The following is a 23418-nucleotide window of genomic DNA, read 5'->3' on the forward strand; positions in this document are numbered from 1 at the left end:
GACACTTGTATGCGAAGCTCTCATGGCTGTGTAGCAACCCTGTCGTTTTTGTGACAGAATCGCTTTGACTGGTTTTAGATTTATGATGGAAATAATTCAGAACAGAGTAATAATTTTCCCTTGGCAATTACACTACCATTTGGTACTTTGTCGCTAAGGGGAAAATGAATGTGCTGGGATCTAACCATGAGTTCAGTAGCATAGCGTGGAGAACGAACCAAGGTCAGAATGTCGCAGAGAAACACAGCGATGTTGTCAGTGGCTTCTCTCTTCCGTTTGCCTTGTGGAGTCCTAATGTAATCGAAAGATCCCATATAACTTCAATGGGAATTTTCAGATGACATGAGGTTTTTAGCAAGATATGCACTCAAGGTACTTATCAGCCTTAAAATTTTGTATTCTCGTAAGACTGCCTCCCAAAGCAGCATTAAGAGTGATGAGTAGAAGTTATAAAAAGGCAAAATTAGACTTCCTATAAGAAATTGAGCCATTAGCCAAAAATCAGTAGGTATTTCTTAAATGGCTACTGTGTTCCAGGCACCAAGCTATGCACTGGGGATATAAGACCCCCCCTTCATAAAAAAGAAAACAACAATGTCTACTCACAATGAGCTTACTGTCTAAAAAAAAACCAAAACAAAACAAAACCACGAAAGGAGCTATCCCAAGGCAGAATGGATTTCCTCAGGAAAGAGTGGATTCATGTTCACTGGCAACCTCTGAGTAGAGGCCGGATGACTACTTCTCCAGGGCACTGTAGTGGAGATTTTGGTCAGACTAGTTGGCTGCTATCATCCCCTCTAAATCTGAGAGTCTTTGATCCTTGATTAATCCAGTAGCTCTATGCTGCAGCGCATTGCTCTATAGAACTCGTGTCCACATAAAGTTGATGGTGGACCTTTGTATACTAAGTCATTCAGTTAAAAAAAAAGAACTTTGTAAGCTTTCCATCCATAAAAAAAATTTCTGTATTAGTACTTTTATAGCCTTGGCTATCGCCCCTCTTGCTAAGCATTGTGCCAATCATTTAACGATGGTTTTGGGGAAGGATCCCTTATACCTAGGTTAAAAAAAAAACTTTATGAAATTGAGTTAGAAACATTTTAGCATCAGTTCCAGACCTCTCCAACTCCCATGCTTGACTATTAAAGCAGCCTTGAAGAAAACTCTTAATATGCTAGCCTTAAGCATTCTCTGGGACAGGATTAATTGGGCGCTATTGCCTGGCTCCACCTATGCTGAGTTCCAGTGAGAATTCCTTTGACACTGCTCTGACACTTTGATGATGATGATGGTAATGATGATTGATTAATGATGGCCAACATTTATACAGTGTACTTGGCAAAGTACATTAGGTACATTTCCTCATATGATTCTTTAAACAGCCCTGTGAGGTAGGTGGAATTATTATCCCAGTTTTACAGATAAGGAAACTGAAGCTAAGAGTTTAAGTGGCTTGCTGAGGGCCTCCCAGATAGCATCTAAGGATTCCAATCTAACATTTCCTAACCCTTATGAGGCAGCTGCCTCATAAGCCCTTCTTCAGACCTCAAATGTGGTTGGTCAGGAGGGTATTTCACCTATGCATTAGCATGTTCAAAGCCCACCAAATAAGATATTATCCTTTAGAAATGGACTCCTCTTGGATTTTTTGTTATTCTCCTTTCAGATTTCCAGTGAGTGCTCTCATGCTGGGGGCTGGGTGTTCTGGAGATTTTTAGAAATGGTCTGGTAAAACATCAATGCCTCATGTAGTCGTTGATGTCTCAATTAGCAAATCCTCTGGGATTGAAGCACCTTAATAATAAAGGTAGTCACATCTTTTAAAAATATTCATAAATCACATGTATCAGAGTTAGCACAGCATACAGCTCAACGTGCATATACCTGCTCAGCTGCCAAGGGAAAAACAGGGAGAGCATGATCAGTTTGAAAAAAGTCTTCCTGCTTCAGGAGAGTTCATCTACATTTGGCTAAACGTATTCATGAGTATTTATGGCCAGCTTGCCATTTACTTTTGATATCAAGAGGAGCATAGTTTACTGGGTTTCCATGTGTTTCTTTGTGGGAAATTACTTCCTTCCACATTCGCCATCTTTGGACATTAGGGAAGGAGCAATTGACTATTTAGTTAATATATAAAAAAATATGGTACATAAAGCAGGGGGTTATACACTGATACTTTTAGACCACTTAAATTTTTTGTTCATGCATAGTTCAAAGTAAACAGGGTAAACCTCAACACATATTAATGTAGTAAAGTTTATCTTCGATGTCACCAGTTTTCATCATCATCATCATTACCATAGCTAGATTTATATAGCACTTTAAGGTTTGCAAAGCACTTCGTAAATGTTATTTAATCCTCACAATAACCCTGGGAGATAGGTGCAATTATTATCCCTATTTTACAGATGAGGAGACTGAGGCAAGCAGAGGTTAAATGACTATCCTTTATAACCCTCTGGAAGAAAAAACCCTTACCCCTACCCTAACTTCACTGTTCAAGTTCCTAGACTCTACCCATTTTCTGATGACATCTCCTTTATCCATATAAAAAATGCTCTCTTCACAGTTATTGGTTGGTTAACACCTTAATTAGCACCTGAAAATGAGTTTTGGTCCTTCTGTTGTCTCAATCAGATATTTGCTTGTTAAGGTTTTTATAGCTAATTGTGGAATGAAAGACTATCCTTTGTTAAAGGAATTCTAGGCAGTTGGTAGCAGGGGAGTAATGAGTCACTCTAGAATTACAATCTGCATAAGACCAGTCCTAAAGTTATACCTAATTCAATACCTTTATTGTGAATTGGGAGATATATTGAAGGGGGAAACCCTGGCTGTCTTCCAATCTGTGCTTTAGTCTGTCCCCTACCCTTTTGGGAAAAGGGAATCCAGAGACTATATTTTCTATAGCTATTATGGACCCATTTCATCTAGTTTGGTAGGACTGGAGTATCTTGGCCTTCCCCCACCCCCACACCCCTAAGAACATAGCCTATTCTTAGCATAGCTCTTCCATGAAGCCATCGTCCCTCTAGATTCTCTTCCTGTTTCTTTGTCTTGCTTTTCCATATGATTACAGGTCATGTACCCTCCATAACCTTAACTCTTTCTTTTGCCCCAGGAGTCCCCACATCTACCTCTCTAAATGTAAAATGTACATACACATAAAACTTTTGGAAGGTGGAAGGGAAAGGGGTGAGGACTTACAACGAAGAGAATTGGGAAAGCCTCTTGATCAAGATTGTCTCAGTCAATAATTGAGCATTTGTTAAGCACTTGTTATGATCCTGACACTCTGCTAGACACTGGGGATACAAATAATACAAGTACTACAAAAATAAGACCATGCCAGCACTCAAAATAGCACATATACTACTAAGTTCTCTTCTAAATCAAAATTTCTTTGATTATTCACATGACCTTAGAGTCAGGTAATTGAATGCTGGTGTCATAAAACATTTCTACTTCCTTTTCTGTTTTGATTCTCTTCTAATTTGCATACTTCTAGAAATCTCATTTCCCTCCATGTCTTATAGATGGTCAATAAGGGTTACTGTGTCCAAAAACAGTCATCCTTGATGACTAGCCTGTCAGTAAGAGGTGATAAGGTCCTCTGCACTTAGCTAGACTGTTCTCTTAAAACAAATAAATGGTCTCTCACTTGGCCTGTATTTGATAAGTTTCCATTGTAAGCCTCTTGAAGGCAGGGACTATTTCATATAATTCATCTTCACTTTATTACAGAGTATCCAAGCCAGAGGTCTATATGTAAAATTAATTTTAAATAGAGCCATGTGCTTGTTTAATATTGTTGACTGATCAATATTTCTGGTACTTCTGTAATAATTGATAATTCCTTTCAGTATAGTAACAAATTTATAGTGCAGTTTCACAAAAAAGATGCTACATTCCATTCTTCCTAGAGTGGTTAATAAGTTTGTTGGTCTAAGGTAAAAAAAAAAAGTTCTTTTGAAGCCAAAAGAACTGAGATGAACAAAATGTGAAAGTTCTTACTTGTTCTATACTGCAGGCCCTTTTTGGTAGACTGACTGAGTACTAGATGAGGTTGTCTCTTCAGTGGTTTGAATAAAGGGGTTGGTTCCTCTACATTTCACTGCATCTCTTTGACTCAGATTTTAGCTAGTATCAAAGTAAGTCTTCTGTTTACGTGAAATGGAAGGCACAGTCACACAAATGTTTTATTCTGGGTCATTAATTTGATTGTTATAGGGAACTTTCATTCTAGAAATTATGCCTATGGAGATATAAAACTTATCACTAATTTAAGAGATTTAGAGGGCAGCACTTCTTAAACTGTGGTTATAGGGCACATGAAAGATTTGGCAACAGTAGAAGGTTTCTGAACACACAATGACTAAAAATTAAAAATCAAACATCCAAGGTGTTTCTGGCAGGTCTTGACCAGGTTGCCTGAGGCAACTTCACTTGGTTCTGAACACAAAGCATATGCACTTTGTACTGTGCATGCCTTCAGGCCATGCAACGCCAATGAATGCTGCTGAAAAGTGAAAAGGGGTCCCATGAATAGAAGAAATTTAAACCCTTTTCTGCTCAAGAATCTTATTTCTAATGGGGTTGCATTGAGCTAACCTTTGTTTGAAAAATACTAGTGAGGGAGAAATCTCGACCTTGTAAAGATGACACTGCATTCTTGGGTGACTTTAATTACTATACATCAAGCCTAAATCTATGTTTTTCCAACTTCCATCTATTATTTTTCCTCTGGAGCCAAGGAGAACAAGTTAAGTTCTTTTTTCTCTATGGTAATCCTTCACATACTTGAAGATGTTAGGCCTAGGAGGAATGCTATCTGTCTTCAATAATAATAATAGTAACTAGCATTTATGTGGGCAGCTAGTAGCACAGTGGATAGAGCACTGGTCCTTAAGTCAGGAAGACTCATCTTCCTGAGTTCAAATCTAGCCTTAGACACTTACTTGTTGTGTGATCCTGGGCAAGTCACTTAATCCTATTTGCCTTAGTTTCCTCATCTGTAAAAGGAACTGGAGAAGGAAATAGCAAACCACTTTAGTGTCTTTGCCAAAAAACCTCTTTCTGAGGTCTCAGAGAGTCAGATATGACTGAAATGACTGAATAATAGCTAATATTTTGCTCCAAAATTTAGGGAAACTGCTTTTCAAGATTGAGACTTTAAATGCTCTACTTACAAAACAGATTTATATTTTATACATTATTTTGCTCACTTCTAACCATCCTCATTATATTGATCAAAGTATCAACAGTAGCAATCACAAATATCATTAAGAGCCAATTATATACACACAATTCTAAACTACTTAGCTTGTTCACTAACATTATCTCTACAATATTTAACTTGGTAATAAAGCTGATTAGCCACTTTCCTAATTAAATACAGTTACATATCTTGACAACAAGCAGGTTGAAATAGTGTGTGTGAGTGTGAAGTCAAGTGTGTTGAATTATTCAATATTCACTTTACTTATATTACAAACATATCAGAATAAAGATTTTTGGAGGGTTTGTATGGTGGTGCTGGGGGGGAATCTGTTTTCTTTTATAAAGACTTCTATCTTTGCATTTAATGAACTATCTTCTACTCATTACCTTGTGCTAAGCCATTACTTAGCTCCTCTCACACATTTCTGGCTTATCTTTCCTTTTTGTTCCACTATGTGATATGCTATAGAAAACTATTCAGACCTTGACTCTGCCCTTAAAATATTTACAATCAAAGAATGTTCAAAAAGTAAGTTTTTTTTCAAAATGGGAGCATTCTTTCCATTTACTTTAAGCTTTACCTCTAAGATTTATTGTTGTTGTGATGGTGGTATTCAGTTGTTTTCAGATGTGTCTGACTATTTATGACCTGATCTGGGGTTTTCTAGGCAAAGGTACTACAGTGGTTTACCATTTCCTTCCACTCATTTTACAGATGAGGAAACTAAGGCAAACAAGGGTAAGTGACTTGCCCAGGGTCACACAGCTAGTAAGTGTTTGAAGCCGTATTTGAACTCAGGTCTTCCTGACTCCAGGTCTAGCACTCTATTCACTGAGCCACCTAGTTGCCCACCTCTAAGATTATCTTTACCTTATCCTGTATTGCACGTGGGCTTCTTGAAAGCAGGGATTGTTTTTGCTTTTCTTTATATCCCCAACCCTTAGCATAGGGTTTGACAAAGGGGTGGTGAATCTGTGGCTTTGAGGCCACATGTGCCTTTCTAGGTCTTCAAGTGTAGCTCTTTGACTGAATCCAAACTTCACAGAACAAATCCCTAACCCCAATAAAGGTTCTTCACCCCTGGAACTTTGGCACACAGTAGGCACTTAACAAATGCTTATTGTCTTGAACTGACCTAAATCTACTGATGTCTATGTATGTTAGAATCACTTGATAGAGGCAAAAGTAACTCTACCCCTTCATAAAATCATAGATTTCAAGCTAGAAAGGATCTCCAATGCTAATAAGTCCAACCCTTCATTTTGCTGGTGAGGAAAGAGAACCTAGGAATATTTAGTTACTTGCCCAAGGTGTAGCAGATAATCCATATCAGAAGCATTATTTATAACTAGGTCCTCTAACTCCAGAGCTAGTGTTCTTTCCACTATATCACACTGCCATAATTTTACAAAAAGAGACCTCAGACCCAAAGTGGTGACGTGACTTGCCCTCAGCCACACGGGCTCATTAAGCAGCTGAGCCAGGACTAGTATTCTCAACCCTCTGATTTGAAGGTCAGTGTCTTCCCACTTCAACACCTTAATGTTTATATACAATTACACTGCTTTGCACAGTAAATAAGCACCATATTCCTTACAAATGAGGTTGTCAGAATCTTGAAAGTTCTAAATTGCCTTACTCAACCATAGAGATAGTTGATAGGAAAAGATCCTGTTTTCATAGTCTTATGAACCTGTCTTGGCCTAAAGTCATCAAATGGATTTTCAGTGTTTTCTAAATGGAAATTTAAAGATGTATAATGGATGAATTATTTGCATGAAGTCCTTTGTGGGTATTTATGACATTGCTCATTTTCCTTATATGTAAACTGAAGAGTTCAATAAAATTATTACTAAGGCCCCTTGCTATCCTTACATGTTGTATTGTGGAGCATATATCAAGAGGAGTCAAGCCTATGTGTCTAACTTGATAATCTATAATTATTCATTTACAAATATAGGCAATAGATCTGTGTAGGATTCAGATGGTAAACTGGTCTCTCACTTAGTAGATAAGTGTGCAGGAGCTGCCTGTGGCAATAGAGGTTAAGAGGGTTGCTCAGAGCCACACTGCTAATAAGAGTCCCATGCTGCCTCTTTATGCAACTAAAGAGCAAAAAATAGAGGATCTGAAAATAATTCCCATCTATTGAAGAGTTTCAAAATCCTAAATCATGAAAAATAAAAGTATGTGCATATAGCATTATTTCTCATGTAAAATGCTACTTTCTTCTGGTGGGTTGTCAACAAATCCATGAAAGAAGGATTTAAATATACTATTTTAAATGCTGCTCAGTGGGGCAAAATTGCTTATTAAATTTTAGTTGACTTAGTCCAATTACTTGACTCACTTCCAAGTATACTTCTCATACATAGGCTGTTTTAAATAAAGAAAAATGGCAAAAATATAAAGTTCTCTTGTGAATTCTGCAATGTGAAGAACTTTAGAACTGTAGAAGCTTAGAGTTAGAAGGGACCTCAGTGACCATCTAGACTAACCCACACCCTAAAAAAGAAGCCTTAATGCTACACTCCCCACAAGTAGCCATCTGCTTGTTGCTTGAAGCTCTCTAGTGAGGGATAACCCACTAACTCCCAAGACAAGACAAGTCAAATCCAGTTTTGGATTTTCTAATGGTTAGGAAGGTTTTCCCCTACATCAGGCCTAAATTAGATTCCTATCCACTTTCACCTATTGGTCCTGACCAGGTTTGTAATTAATTATAATTCCTTTCTTGGTCAACCTCAGTAATTCTAGATATGAAATACAGCAGGAATTACCAGGTCTTTACCATGACTTATATTTTATTAATTCCAAGAAAATGAAGCTATAGCTAATAAATCAAGTATTTGCATTTTCTTAACTATGGACTAAATACTTTTGTTGTTTTCAGTACTTGCGCAATAATCAAACAGCAAAGATTTAATAAGTGGTTACTGTGTGCCAATGACTTTGCTAAAGATATGTCAACCCTGACTAAATAACCAAGAAGCCACAGGAGCTTTGTAACTGCTGTTAACACTAAAAAACAAAAAAACCAACAAAAAAACAGCAGAGAGCTCACATAGGTTATCAAAGCTATGTATTTGGAGCAAACCAATTAAGTTCTCTGGGCCTCAGTTTCTTCCTCTGTAAAATGATGAAGTTGAAATAGATAGATAACCTCTTAAGGTGGCTTCCCAGCTTTAAATCTGTGATTCCTATGAAGAACAAATACAAAATAATTCAATACAAGGGAGTGGGTGTTTTTCTTAAGTATTTATTGAACTGAATTGAATTTTTATTACCATGTATGTTCTTACTATATTGAGCCAAAATTTAGGGGGAAAAAATACAACAAAACAAACACCTGAAATTGCTCCTGCATCAAGGTGGGTTCTTTATTTATCTGATTGCTTTACTCATTCATTCAATAGCAGCATATTCATGTTATTCTATACAAAGCACTGTGTTGTGAGGTGAGTGAGGCACAAGTGTTAAGAACTGACTTTTATAACAATTGGGCAGCTACATGGCACAGTAGAGTGCTGGGCCTCAAGCCAGGAAGACTTACGTTCAGTTCTAGCCTCAAACACATACAAGCTGTGTAACCCTGTGCAAGTCACTTAACCTTGTTTGCCTCAGTTTCTTTGTCTGTAAAATGATCTGTAAAATGGCAAAGCACTCCAGTGTCTTTGCCAAGAAAGCCCCAAAAGGGATCATGAAGAGTCACATACTACTGAAAATGGGCAAATAAAAATAACACTTCTAGGTTTGCAAATAATTTTGCATCCATCATTTCTTTTATTCTCATAGCAATCCAAGGAGAGAGTTATAACTATTTTTGTATGCATTTTACGGATGAGAAAATCAATCAGCAAGCATTTATTCAATCAGCATTCATTTATTAGGTGTCTACTGTGTGTTAAGCACTGTGCTAGGCACTGAGGAAAATAAATACAAAAAAAAAAGAAATAATTCCTACTCTGAAATAACTTAGTTCCTAATGAAAGAGATGAATTATATACTGAATAAATGTAAAAAGAAAAGATACAAATAAATACAAAGTAGTTAAATACAAGAGGCTTAGTCAAAAATAATAGTTAAGCATGAGGTTTAGAGAAGTTCAATGACAGACCCAAGAGTACAGAACTAGTAGATTGGAAGAGATTGAAATTGTTAGTCTACTGAATCCAATGCACTTGCATCGTGGCTTTCTCAGCCCTACTCCTTTTAGGGCTCACAGCCCAAGAGCAGTAATAAGACATTCACCTCAGAAAACCATAATGCATACAAAACAAGAAAATCCTTCCTCAATTATTTCTCAGCAAATCCCATGGGTATTGATTCACTGAATTCCTTATTTAGCTCTAGAGGATGAAATTTGGCCATGGTATTGCCACCAGCAGTGCAGATACTTGTACCTCCCCCAAAAGTTCTGTACTGATATGAACTGGGTTCAGTCTTAGAGAGGAGTCAGGTTTTTCTCTTCTCTGTGGCTTATGACCACCGAAGAAATTTTCCAGGGGAAAATCTCCTAAACAGTGTTTAAGGGGACAGCTAGGTGGTGCAGTGGATAGAGCACTGGCCTGGAGTCAGGAGGACCTGAGTTCAAATCTGGCCTCAGACACTTAACACTTACTAGCTGTGTGACCCCTGGGCAAGTCACTTAATCCCACCTGATTCACAAAAAAACCAAACCAAAACCGTGCTCAGGTGTGGCTGATGTTTAAGATATCGCCTAAGTTATTCATCTTTTCAATGGGTACTAACATATAAAGTAGATATCAGACATAGGACAACTATTTATTTCATCTAACACACACACAAAAACAAATTTGTAAGCACATATTGACAAATACTTAAACCATAAAAGAGTAATTTATCGAACCTATAATACTTTGCCAAGAAGAAAACACAAGCTTGTTGGGCTATGGAACAAATATAACACTTTTACCTCTGACCTGCACTGTATACTCACAATTTTGAATCTCCTTGTAAGTCAGTCCATGGCTTAAGCCTTTTCAGCTCTAGCAAACTCCTTCTAGTTTCTAATGGTGATGGGATATTTTATTATCTGGGATTCCGTATTATTGTAGGCAATGCTTCTCATTGGGGAACAAACCACAAATCAGCAATCTAGAAGCTCTTGAACACATGAGATAGGTGCCAGCCTATAAAGATTGGTTTCCAAATTGTTGTTCAGTCACCTGTGCTTAGGAAAGGAAAACAACAAGAACAACAAAAAACAAACCAAAAAACCAGAAGAGGCAGCCAGGGATTGGAAGTCCAATCTCAGGCTTGTGTAGCCAAGCACCTTTGCCTGCTTCCATGTGCTCATTCCAACCCTAGTGCTAGGGGCAGGGTAGAGAGAAATTCCCCACTCCTCAGTAGAAGTCAATGGGGGAGGTGGTGGAACTATAAGGTTCCATGTGTGTATCTTCATTCAGTAGTTCCAAGCCAGGTCCAACTCAGTCTCCTGATAATTTAGGTTTGATATCAGAATAAAATGAGATGAGTAAGTCATTCAGCAGTCAACAAAAGGAGATTTACCTACCCATAGCAGGAGGATGGTCAATAAAGATGCATTCGAGATACCTGGGTTGAGTCAACTGAATGAAGTTTCCTGACCTCAGTTGCCCGTCATGATCCACCAACCAACAATCAGGGAGAACTTAGAGCTCCTTGTGGTTGTTTTCTATGCAGGCAACTGGAAAATGGTGTCAGCAACTTGAGCCTTAAGTCCTCCCAGCCAATCAAGTTTTGAGAATGGTTTCAGTACTTTTTAATGTTTTTAATGTTTTTTAATGTTTTAAAGATGTCAACTTGCACAGGGGAATGGAGAATTTTAAACTGTTGTTCTCACCATAGTTGTCATGTCATTTAACATCATTAGCATGCCAAGGAAAATGAACAATATCTCTGTCTCCAGCAATGAGATTAAGCCATGCACAGTGGTATGGTGTCTCTGTTCCTTGGAATTTGTACACAGCCTCAAGGGGAAGCCATAGCTGTAGCCTTATTGGCCAGTTGCTTCCTTGTGCTTCTGGATATAAATATGGGTAGCATGTCTTTGGCCAAATTTAAAGAGCTCCACTTTTTAGTACTTTTTCAAGGAGCCTGATAATGGTCCCCAAGGTGACATGGCAGCGCATTGTGAAAAGGAATAGATAAAAAAAGAAAATTCTATCCTTTTAACACATGTAATTTGAACCCAGTTGAAGGCTCAATTAGATTTTCATAGATGGCTGTGAAAAGTGATGCCACTTTTAGTGGGCTCAGCTTCCCCCCCACCTTTAGCAGGGTGAGAGAAGGCAGGTTAGACTTTAAATATGGGCCTTGTGAAGTCTGATTTGAAAGTACCAATACAGAGGGAGCCATGGTTCTAAGAGATTTGATCTCTTGCTGTTCTAATTTAGTCACCCTTTGGAAAACAATCTGAACTAAATGTCATTACCCAGAGCTACTTGAAAAGTAAAGTAGACAAATTGAGCAGCCTAAAGAATGCCACTTCAGTAATCAATTATTTTCAATTACTTATGACCTCTGAACACTTTGCCGTGAAGGAAAGTATCTGTGGTTGTTGATTTTGTAGAGAATAGAGGAGATACAGGGAATAAAGTTCTTTCTTGTAAAATATGTATTTTGATATTTTAATATTCATGCACATTTCATAATTATCAGAGTCCACATATATGAAAGGACATTGGTATCTTGCATAGGACTATGTTGCATATTTATATACATATACATATGTATTAAACATCCTTAGTATGTGATTTCATTTTTATAGCCCTTATAATGTGATGACTGTCATGCATCCTTCCTTTAATGTGTAAAGTAAAAATCCTCATTTTTGCATCATCATATGTCTTTGCTATATCTAATTAACATCAATTTTTTTTGAACTACACAGAGCTGGCTATTTGCCTCAGAATATTCCCCTGGAGATTATCAGATACCTTTCTGAGGAGAAGGATTTTCTTCCGTGGCATGCTGCCAGCCGGGCTCTTTATCCCCTAGATAAATTACTGGACCGAATGGAGAACTACAATGTCTTTAATGTAAAAGATATATTTCTTTCATCTTCAATTCTCAAAAGATATGCTAGTTTTTCATCATATACTATTGTGCAACTGATTCAAAGTTATTTATTATCTCCCTAATTGTTCCTCTTATTAATTTTGTCATGTGTTCCTATGGTTATACGGTTTCTAGTATTTGAAGAAGAAAATTTAAGACAAGCTAATTTGTCCTACCCTGAAAGTATGTAACTTTAATGTTATAGCATTAAAAAAAATACAGACAAACAACCCAAATCCTCCTAGTCCAAACTTGTTTCCCTCTAGTTATAGGGCTCTTCACTCACCAAGGACTGAAATAACCCAGGCAGAGGGATTCTAAAGATCTTAACAGGATACCGACAATTGCAGTAATATTGTTAGTCATTATTTTTATCCAAAAGGGCATAGTGAATTCAATTCACTCCCTTAATTAACAAGGATAAGATCAACATTGAGGCAAAAGCCCATTCATAATTGGGTCCAAGGGGATAACAGTGTAGCAAACAATAGATAATCCAAATAGACAGGAAAGCATGACAAACATTCCAAAATATACTACCTGAAAAATCTTACCTCGACTAGAAACTGGTCGGGAAACCAAAATATTACTGTTGACAGTAACTAGTGGAGAAATTTCATGACCATTTCAAATTAGATTAGCATTGAGTACTGCTAATGAGCATTTGATATTTCATTTTCTCATTACCAATATAATTTTGGTGCATATGTTTAAGTGTATTTGTATGCAGTGTTAACTTTATACACTGTTTTCTTTCCTATGTTCATTTTTAAGAGCCCAACTAGTATCCCATTAAATAACCCTCTTTCCTATAATATACTGACTATCCTTTTAATTAACTTACAGTCTTAGTATTGTTTAAAGCTAGATGACTATAGCATAAAATTCCTTTAATGGAGGCATCTCAATTCCCAGATTGTCGTTAGAGTTGCTTTTCTTTTTTTATGCATAGCCTGCCTACACAGATGCAGTTCAGTTTTAATATATAAAAATGGCAACATTTGGGGGTAGATGGTTTTACCGCTACGACTTCTATCTAAGGCCTCACAACATACATGCAAAGAAATGTGTCAATTTAGTGATGGCATAATTTTCACCTGCTAGAAGAAGACACATTGCATTTCTCCTTTTCTTCCAGACACACAAACATGTGTGCATGGAACTTATGGAAACGTAAGATTTATTTGATCTGTATATATTTGTCCTTTAAGATGGTATATCATGTCAGACACTTCATTTTCAGTAGCAGTTAAAAAAAATTGCTTGGGCTACCATTTCCGTGCTCTTCTTCCTGCCTGAAATTAAAGGAAGTATATTCAAGTAAAGAAGAGCATGTCTTAAATTGCTACTGATGTTCAAATGTACCAGGAACTGAATGGATATTAACTATGAACTACTAATGAATGCTCTCTGTATGTTATGGTAAATAGCACTGTTAGGTCATTGGGTGTACTTGTGTAGCCATTTTTCTCTCTATGTCCTTGTCATTAAATGTATCTATGCTTTTTCCATAATTTACATGTAAGAGCTACGTGTGTGCATATGCATGCTCCTACACAGATGCATGCTAAACAACCTCTTTGCAGAATGTTCATCAGAACACATTTCTCAGAAATTCATTATGAAGTCAAGACTATGCTTTATTTTTCAGCACTATCTCAACTTTTTTCTATTTTAGAATGGAGTAGAGTGTCTTGCATACTATAAATGCTTAATAAATGTTGCATTTCTTGAATTGAAATACTCATCTCGTAGGATTTACTATGTCTATGGGTAGACCAATGTTTGTAAATAAGCACCTTCACAATGTGAGACATTTAGTTTTAAATGCTTAATTTCAGTGAATTAAAATCTTAACACTGACACTGACTTTTTTCCCCCTCCCCATTTAGGAATATATTTTAAAACAAGTTGCAACGATGTACATCAAGCTTGGATGGCCAACAAATAATTTTAATGGATCCCTTGTTCAGGCATCTTACCAACATGAGTACTCCTTTGTTTTCTTGTTTCTATCTCTAGCCCCCAAAATTGTAGTAAAAAAAATAGTACCAATACTACTATGACTTTAACAGCATGAGACAGTCTTACTTTCATTTCTCATCTCTCATTTCGCTCTCTGGGGAGGACTGCTGCTGTGTTAACATAGTTTCCTTTACCTTGTATTTGTGGACAAAGATATTTTTCTTGCTATGCTATAGTTTAAGTTCTATCTCCAGTGGTGATATTGGGATCTGAACCCATGCCCTTTTTTGTAGTAATGTTTACACAGCAGATATGGTGCATATTTAGTTAGTCTATGTGCTGCTTAATTGGTTATTTAACCCCATAGAATTATAGAGTCTAGTTTAATTATGTTCTGATGTACTATTAGTGAGGATATTTATTGTCTTCCTAAGAATGGTGATATAGAGGGATGGGACTGCCTTTTCATTTTTTTTAAAATTTCTTTTCTTTTGCTTTGATAATGCCCAGAGAGTTACGGCGAGAAGTTATAATGCTGGCATGCAGCTTTGGTAACAAACACTGTCACCAACAGGCTTCAACGCTTATTTCAGACTGGATTTCCAGCAATAGGAACCGGTGAGTTGAACAAGACTTATATTTCCACAAAATTTAACCCTCTTGAAGATTCTGATGAGTAGATAGATAGATAGATAGCTATAGCTATAGAGATATAGAAAAATATGTGTGTGTGTAGATAGATAGATAGCTATATCTATATACTTTTCACAGACTGTTAAAAGAAATCAAAAATCCATTCCAAAATTCATTTTTTCAGCTACATGTTATTGTTGTAGGTACTAAACAATTCACTGTTTAAAAAAAATTAAAGAGGAAGTTGCAGAGTTGCAAAAATTTAGACTAAAAATGAAGATGAACTTTCAAAAAAACTTAAGCTATCTAAAAGTGGAATAGACTCCTTTAGAAGGTTAATGGGTTCCTCTTGAAGCATGTTCTTATTCATGCTTAGTGCATATGAAGTGCTTAATAAATGTTCCTCCCTCCCGCTTTCTTTTCCTCCTTCCTTCCTTCCTTCCTTCCTTCCTTCCTTCCTTCCTTCCTTCCTTCCTTCCTTCCTTCCTTCCTTCCTTCCTTCCGACATTGGCCTAGATGACTTCTGAGGTCCTTTCTAACTAAGATTCTGTGACGCAGTAGTCAAAATGAACAGGTCTGAGAAAGACATTGGACTTTTTCTTTAAATGGTGCCTACTATATGCCATTGTAAGGCTTTATTTTATTTTATTATTTTATTTTATGTTTTCATCTTTCACACACAGTTTAATAATTTGGCAAGCATTTGTTAGGTGCCTACTAATTGCCAGGGTTTGTATTAGGCATGGGAGATACAAAACCAGAAGTGAAATAGCTCCTGACCTTAAGAAGCTTACGTTCTACAAGGGAAAATAACATGTGTAGAGATAAGTAGATATATGATTTATACAAAATAAGTAAGAAGTACTTGGGAAGCTCTAACAACTATGAGAATCAGGAAAGGCCTGTTTAGATGGAGACTCCTATGTGGATCCTTGAAGTGACCTAGGAGTTCAAGGCTTGGGGAAAATTTATGTAAAGTGTTGGGAAATGGAATTGCTTTGCTGGAATTCATAGTTTTAGAAGGAGACTAACGTGAAATGAAGGTTGTTTAGAGCTCTATTTAATACATATTAACCAAACAAAACTTATGGATTTGGTTTCTATGTGATAGAAACTATGTCTGTGAAGGAAATGGGCAACAATGAATTTTTCTGCTATGTAAGCAGACATTTCATTGTGATGAACATTGTCAATTTGGTAGTGTTGGAGGGAATTCAAGTTAGTTATGTAATTCAGAATTTAAAACAATTCAAGTGGTTGTAAATACATTGGATATAATAGAAAGAATATAAAGTGTCAATTTTTTTGGCTTTTCCTTTCCTAGACTTTGGACTTCTATTATTTAAAAGTTTCCCTACTGGCTTTTCATTCTTCCTGTTTCAGTGATATCAAGTGAACAAAATAACTTAAGGCTACAGAATTAGAAAAATATGATTAGTATGGACCCTGTTATAAAAAGATAAGTTTTCAGTATTTTGTGAATATATGGGTCCATTTGAGGTATTCATCTCATGGTAAATTGACACACTTTCCAAAGAAAAACAGGAATTGCATTGAATGTATGAATGGCCACAGATCATAAATACAGAGCTAAAAGGGCCCTTAACAAATCATTTAGTCCAAACACCTTATTTTGCAGAAGAGTAAACTCAGACTCAGAGAGGTTAATTTACTTGTCTAAGATCACAAAGGTAATAGCTTACTTTTCTTTTTCTTTATTCTTTTCTTTCTCCTTCCTTCCTTCCTTCCTTCCTTCCTTCCTTCCTTCCTTCCTTCCTTCCTCCCTTCCTTCCTTCCTTTCTTTCTTTCTTTCTTTCTTTCACATTCCTGAGAGCTCTGTTATATTAAGATTGGGGAGATGTGGTCAAGAAAGGTGGCAATTACAAAATGATATTGCACTGATCTATAGTCATGAGTTGGGGCTCACTTTATCAAATTCTTAGCTGACTGTTTTTTTTAAATAATATACAAGGGAAAAAAGTTCCCTTGAGGCATCTGCTGTTGAAATGAATCTGGCTTCCTATGCTCAATTATCTGAGACTTTGACAAGTCTGAGATTTCAGCAGGAATGGGAAACTCCAGGGGAAGAAACACCCCCTTCCAATGCTGATCAAAATTCTATGAGCCATTGGGAAATTAAATGACTTGCCCAAAGCCCTACACTCCTTTCTAGACTGCTTAGCTGACTTTTAAGGAGGTACTCATTTTATTCAGGGGCATTCCTAGATTTTGAAAGACATGCCTTCCTTTGAGGAACCCTTACCTACTTGGGCTTTTCCTTGGTGTTCAGGAATGATTTCTAACCCATCAGAATAAAAGGTTAAATCTATAATCTGTTTTCTAAAATATTTTATGTAATTTACTATATAGTCATTATTTAATCTACAAAGTAATAGCCACTAAGTGTTATTCACAACTGACTAAATAGGACAGTATGGCTTTATAAATTCTCTTAGAAACTCATGGAACCACTGGGTTGGAAGGGGTGCTTGGGATCACTCATTTCTCCTTGATATTTAGGCTACCCATCCAATCCAACAAGCATGTACTATATGAATTCTTTCACAATGCCTAGTAGTTATCTAATCCCTGCTTGAACATATCTACTGAGAGGCATTCTATGACCTTGTAAGGAAGCCATTCCATTTTGAGGAAACCCTGATTGTTGGTAATTTCTTCTTAGCATTGAGCTTAAATCTTCCTCCCGGTATTGTTCATCCAAAGGACATGAGAGGAATTCTTTGGGCTTATAACTCAGTCTGCATGTATCTTAGTACAATGCAAAGTATGGTAATTATTCAATAGAGGTGCTTTGGAGATTATGATCAAAATATAAATTATCCATACCAAGGGCATAACAGTTCATCGATTAACTCAACAAATGAGTGCTAACTTAAAGATTATCAATTTATCATAGCCATTCAGTGAATACTGTTCATCCTCTTCCTTATATCCCCAAGCAACAAGGAGTGACATACATACACACATATATAGCATGTATGTATATGTTCTGTATATATGTATTTGTACAAATATAAAATTTTCTCTTTGCCACTACTGGTAAGCACCGAACCTTGGACTGGTCAGGTAAAGAATCACTAAACTACACATTATACTTAGGCAAAGATCCGACTTTCTACTTGAAAGGATACTGAACCAGAATCTACTTCTCCTTTATCTCACTGTCCATGGAAAGTGAAGAAGAGAAGGCAATTTGGTGTATATCCTAACCACAACTAAAATCTACAGCATATATAATATACACTTGGATAATTAGAAGAAGATCATAGCTACTAGTGGACATTTAGAATTGTACCTTTTACCAAAGATCTCATTAAAAAAATAGACTGAATACCACCTTTTTATAATCTGTTCCAATCTCTCAGAACCCCAGGCAGTATATCCCTTTAAGTTGTGGATATTTTTCTCTGGTTCCGCTCTAAGAGAAAATGGAAATCATCCAGTTTTCATTATCCATAAAATCATCCTTCATTTATGTGAAGACAGCAATTAAATCACCCATCATACTTCTCTTCTCCAGGCTAAATGTTACCAATTCATTTAACTTTTATGAAGTTATAATTTTTGCAAATGCCTTAAAAATCATTGCAACATTCCTTTTGACCTAAAAATTGTTCATGGCCCTTTTCCATCATTAATCAATTTCCTCTCTCCTTCTAATTCTTATCATCTCTTTGTACTAGCCCTCATACCTTCTAGCTTAAAAAAAGTTCACAAATATCTACCTAAAACCAATAAAATAAAGATTGTTTACACTATATAGTTTTATGTAAAGTTGACAAAAAAAAATTGAGCAATCAACAGAAGGATTTCATTTCCACATAACTCATGGTGCAATTTCCTTTGGGTTTCCACATCCTGGCAAAGATTATATTAGCCTTTGACGAAGCCATCTGACAATGTTGAGTCATATTAAACATGCAATCCACTGAAGTTTCTTAGGATTTTTCAAGTTAAATGCTACTGAGTGAAATCTTCTAAGACTTTCCAGAGTTGGGAAAGTAGTCTCTCAACCATGATATGGTAGAGATGCAGCCATGTACTGCTGTCTTAGGCTTTTCTCATCACAAAGTTAATGTCATTAGATTCAGTTCAATTTATTAAGTACTTGCTACAAAGTTTAAAAACAATGCAGGCTCTGTCTTTAAAGAGAGTACAATCTAAAATATACACAAATAAATATGCTACACAGTAGAATGTATCAAAAGCTAGGGAGAAACATAAAGTACTATACAAATTTGGGCAGGGAAAGATTGTTTTCAAGGTGGGAGTATCTGAGAAGATAATCGCAGAGAATCTGCAACCTGAACTCAGTCTTGAATCAATCAATAAACATTTATTAGGCCTCTAATGCTCTCACTGAAACAAAAGGTTGAAACAGGTCAAATTAAGAGGGAGGAACACACACCAGTCATGGCAAATGTCTCCCATAAATGGTCAAGATACTACAGGATGAGATTAATGTCAGATTGATATCAATTTAATCATGATAAGAAGGGACAGAGCATAAGAACTACCCATCTAAATGCTTCCCCCCCAGGAGGTTCCTTTAGTCTTTTTTTATTTTTTTGCTATTCTCTACTCATTTATAGGCAAAGCTAGATATAATACTAAGATCTTAACCTATGTCAAAAATAGTGAAAATATGAAAATATTCCACATAGTGTGTCCTATAAAATTATATGCACATATCTATATTTACATATAGATATATTATCCATTTATCATCTCTATTCTAGCATCTATCCATCCACCCATCCACCCATCCATCCATCTGTCTATTTACCTATCAAATGATCTCTTGTGGTTGTCATTCCTCAAGAGGAAGTCTAACAATCTATCTTAGAGTCTATGCATAACTTTTTTCCATAATCATAATTACTGATTATAATGTCATCATGTAGCAGTGATCTGTATGGCAGCTTTTGTAAATGATGGCAATATTTCATATATCCATTCAACAAAGTAAGTGTCAAATACTTACTTACTTTGTACAAGTGAATTTTGCCAGGCATTTTTAAATGAAAGCATCAACATTACAGAAGATCAGTTGCTATGCTTTAATTTTATGGATTACAACTCTTTCAAGATTATGTTTAGAATAGCAAGCTTTTTACTCTATGGTTTTGTTTTGTTTTTTCCTTTTATTACTGGCCTCTAGCATAATGCCTTACATTTATTATATGCTTAATAAGTGTTCAGGAATGGAATAAAATGAAGTTATAATTCCTAAAAGATAGTAGATGTGTCTTATCTTCATATTTCCCAAGTGTCTAAAATAATCCATTGCATAGTACAAGCTATTAACAAAGGTTAACTAAATAAACAAATGTATTGTGCAAAAGGTAGTATAATCTCCATACTTAATATGTCATATAATAAATTATTTGTTTATATGTAGCAATTAGCATCCAAATTTTAAAAAGTGCTAACATGGAGGAAATGAGATCTGGGTTTGAATCAAAGCTCTGATGCTTCTTAGTCATAGGATATGGTTCACTTCTCTGAATCTTCATGTCCTCATCTGTAAATTGGGCATGACTATGAAGCCCATAAAAGCATTAAAGGGTCTTTATCTCAGTTCATACTCATACCAAGTCAAATACCCTGGAGCAAGGTTACACCTTCCCCTCAGAGAACTAGGGATACACCTTAGGGATGAGAGTACCTTTTTAATGCTATCAGCTCAAGCTTCCATTTCAATGTATTATTCCAAATATAAATTGTCAGTTACTGTTATTATCTTCCATATAGCATCAATACATCCTACTAATTAGCCCCTAGTATCATTTAAACAATCAAATTAATTATGTTTTTCAAAGGAATATTTACTAAGAAAATATAGCAAGAACAAAAGTAACAAGGCATTTGCCCCTACCCCATACTAAGGGCACACTCTTCTCTATACACAACTACATGTCTTGGCAAGAGTGGGCTCAGACTTATAGAAATTTTTGCAAACAATTTCCTCCCAGCAAGTTCGTTTATAAAAGTGGCATAGCCAGGATGTAAGTTGCTTTTGCCCTTTCTTGACTGCATTTTATCATTGCTATGCTGGGCAAAGAACAGAGGCCTGTAGTCACAGACCACATGTTGTTTTTGATAAAGAAATTAAGGCCTGAAGTCCCTCCCCACTGTGAGGCTTACAGCATGTCTTCCTCACTCAAATCATCCAGGCAGAAAAGGCCTCATCATCTGCTTAGTTCCTTTTGTAAACATTCTCAGTTCTGGATCAAATAGTCAATCAAAATGGTTCTTCTTCACTAAATACATATAATACATAGAAATAGTACATGTCCAAATGAGGATCATTTTGGACAGATTTTGCTGAATGTGCTTATATGGACTGGGCTCTCAGTGACCAATCTCAATCCCCCTGTTACAATAATACTCTCAAAATGTACTTCACTTGGCTTTTTGGAGAAACGTGCTGTGCAAGCACTGTAAGCTTGGAAAGTTGGCAGAGTGAGCTATGGAGTTCTTTAGGAGAAGCCCATGCTACACCAGGCTCAGTTATACACAAAATCCATCATGGACTCCCCTGAAGGGATTATTTAAATCACCTCTGGTAGGTTTGATTTTTGATGTCTTTACTACTTTTACTCCTTTAAAATTTTTAATATGGCCAAGCTGTTATCTTCTATAGGTAGTTTATATGTGAAAAAAATATGAGTTTTATGTCATCAGTGAATATTTTTTAACATCTGTTCTTTGTCTATTACTATATTTTCTTTTGTAGTAAAGCATGTAACATGTTAAGTGGAAATTACAATTTGTTTACTGAGATCTACTCAACGGACCATACTGCACTCCTGAATATCTGTTGCCTAACCTCCTGCCGCTAGGGCAGATGTTACCCACTAAGTCCCATTGAAATCTGAGTTCAAAGGTTTAATCTACATGTTTTAGATTGTTAGCGATAAAACAGTAGGGCAATTATTTCTGCTGAATTTCATTATTCTTACTGTCAGTAAACAAAGGTATGTTTTTTTCTTGTTAAAAATAACGTTATTAATCTCTTCTGTTTTTATGTTGTACGAATTCCTAGAAATGCCCTTCCCCTTTCACTTCCCTATCCTGAAATTCATTCCCTTGGAGTGAAGGAACAGCTCAGGGTAAAAAATACTAAAAGTTATACTGACTACATTTAATAAAGTATGCAACAATCTAAGTTTGTGGTCCTCCACTTCCACACAAGAGGAGGGAGATATGTTTTATTATCTGCGTTTGGGGATGATTCTTGGTTTTATTTTTTTATTTACTCATTATTCAGGTTGCTTTTAGTAATCTTTTCATTTCCCAAGTTGTAATAATTTTGCATCAGTTCATATGAATTCTTGATATCTTCTTAAGTGATTCAGGGTAATAGATCAAACATTATTTATCTTGGTTACCTAAAAAACAATCACTTGCTGAAAATCATAGTAAAGAAATAGAAAGAGCATGTCCTCATGATATGTTTTGGGAGATATGGTGTGCAGGGCTTGATAACTGGTTTCAATAACAAAGAATCCAAAAACAATCAGGATCACAAATCCTTTGGAGAATAGGAATATTATATAGCATACATTTGGTGGAAAATAAGTACTGTAATATTAGACTGAGAAAAAATTGCATATATGTGTTGGTGTAATGAGGAATACTCTAGTAGAACTAAAAAAAAACATTGTATAACTAGAAAGTAGTAGAACAAAAGAATCAAGAATTGTAGGAGATCATAAATTGAATCAATCAATATTCCAGTCACTTTTGAAAAATCCAAATGTTATAGTCAGTTGAATTGTCCTAGAGAAACCAAGTGTTTATAAAAAGGAATTATGATCTGGTATATTTGTGGAGGAAAAAAAGACAGGAATCCCACAGGATGAAAAGGAATGGGTCATTTGCAGTAAGCAGTCAGGGAGAGAATAACCACACTGATGAGGTGGAAGATCTGTTAAGTATTAAATGAAACATGCAGAGCAGCATATATTCACTTCATTCAGTAGGCATTTATTAAGCACCTAGTACATGCCATGCATTGTGCTAAGTACTGGATATGCAAAAAAAAAAGGAAAGAAAAAAAAAACTGTGTCTGCTCTTGAGGAGCTCCTGGTTTAATGGGGGAAACACACACAGACAACTATTTACAAAGAAGTTATATATAGAGTAAATTGGAAATAATCTAAGAAGGAAGGCACAGATTATTAAGTAGGACTGAGAAGGTTTTCTTGCAGAAGGTGGGATTTTAGCTAAGAGTAGAAGGAAACTGGGAGGCAGAGGTGAAGAGTGAGAGGAACCCTCACGTGGGAGACCACTGTTGAAAATATAGATTTACTATATGCAGAAAATACTAGAAAAATAGGAAGGGGACATGTTATAAAAGGCTTTGAAAAACAGACAGAAGTTTGTATTTGATCCTAAAGGGATGCATATGAATGAATCATTTTAAAAAATTATTAAGAACCTGCTATGTGCCAAACATTGTATTTTTAAGTACTGGGGATACAAAGAGAAAAGTGAGATGGTTC

At 36.1% G+C, this 23418-nt stretch overlaps 1 protein-coding gene across 1 annotated transcript in view; it reads left to right on the forward strand.

The window, feature by feature from the left end:
• TRHDE (thyrotropin releasing hormone degrading enzyme) overlaps nucleotides 1–23418 on the forward strand; it is a 461792-nt gene that overhangs the window by 385305 nt on the left and 53069 nt on the right. Inside the window, exons 13-15 of the mRNA XM_020968898.2 lie at nucleotides 12123–12270; nucleotides 14182–14279; nucleotides 14765–14872. Of these exons, the coding sequence (XP_020824557.1) occupies nucleotides 12123–12270; nucleotides 14182–14279; nucleotides 14765–14872 (354 nt within the window). The remainder of the gene's footprint in view (nucleotides 1–12122; nucleotides 12271–14181; nucleotides 14280–14764; nucleotides 14873–23418) is intronic.

The sequence above is a fragment of the Phascolarctos cinereus genome, unplaced genomic scaffold (assembly GCF_003287225.1).
Source record: "Phascolarctos cinereus isolate Bilbo 61053 unplaced genomic scaffold, phaCin_HiC Scaffold_1;HRSCAF=81, whole genome shotgun sequence".
Taxonomy (NCBI): Eukaryota; Metazoa; Chordata; class Mammalia; order Diprotodontia; family Phascolarctidae; genus Phascolarctos; species Phascolarctos cinereus.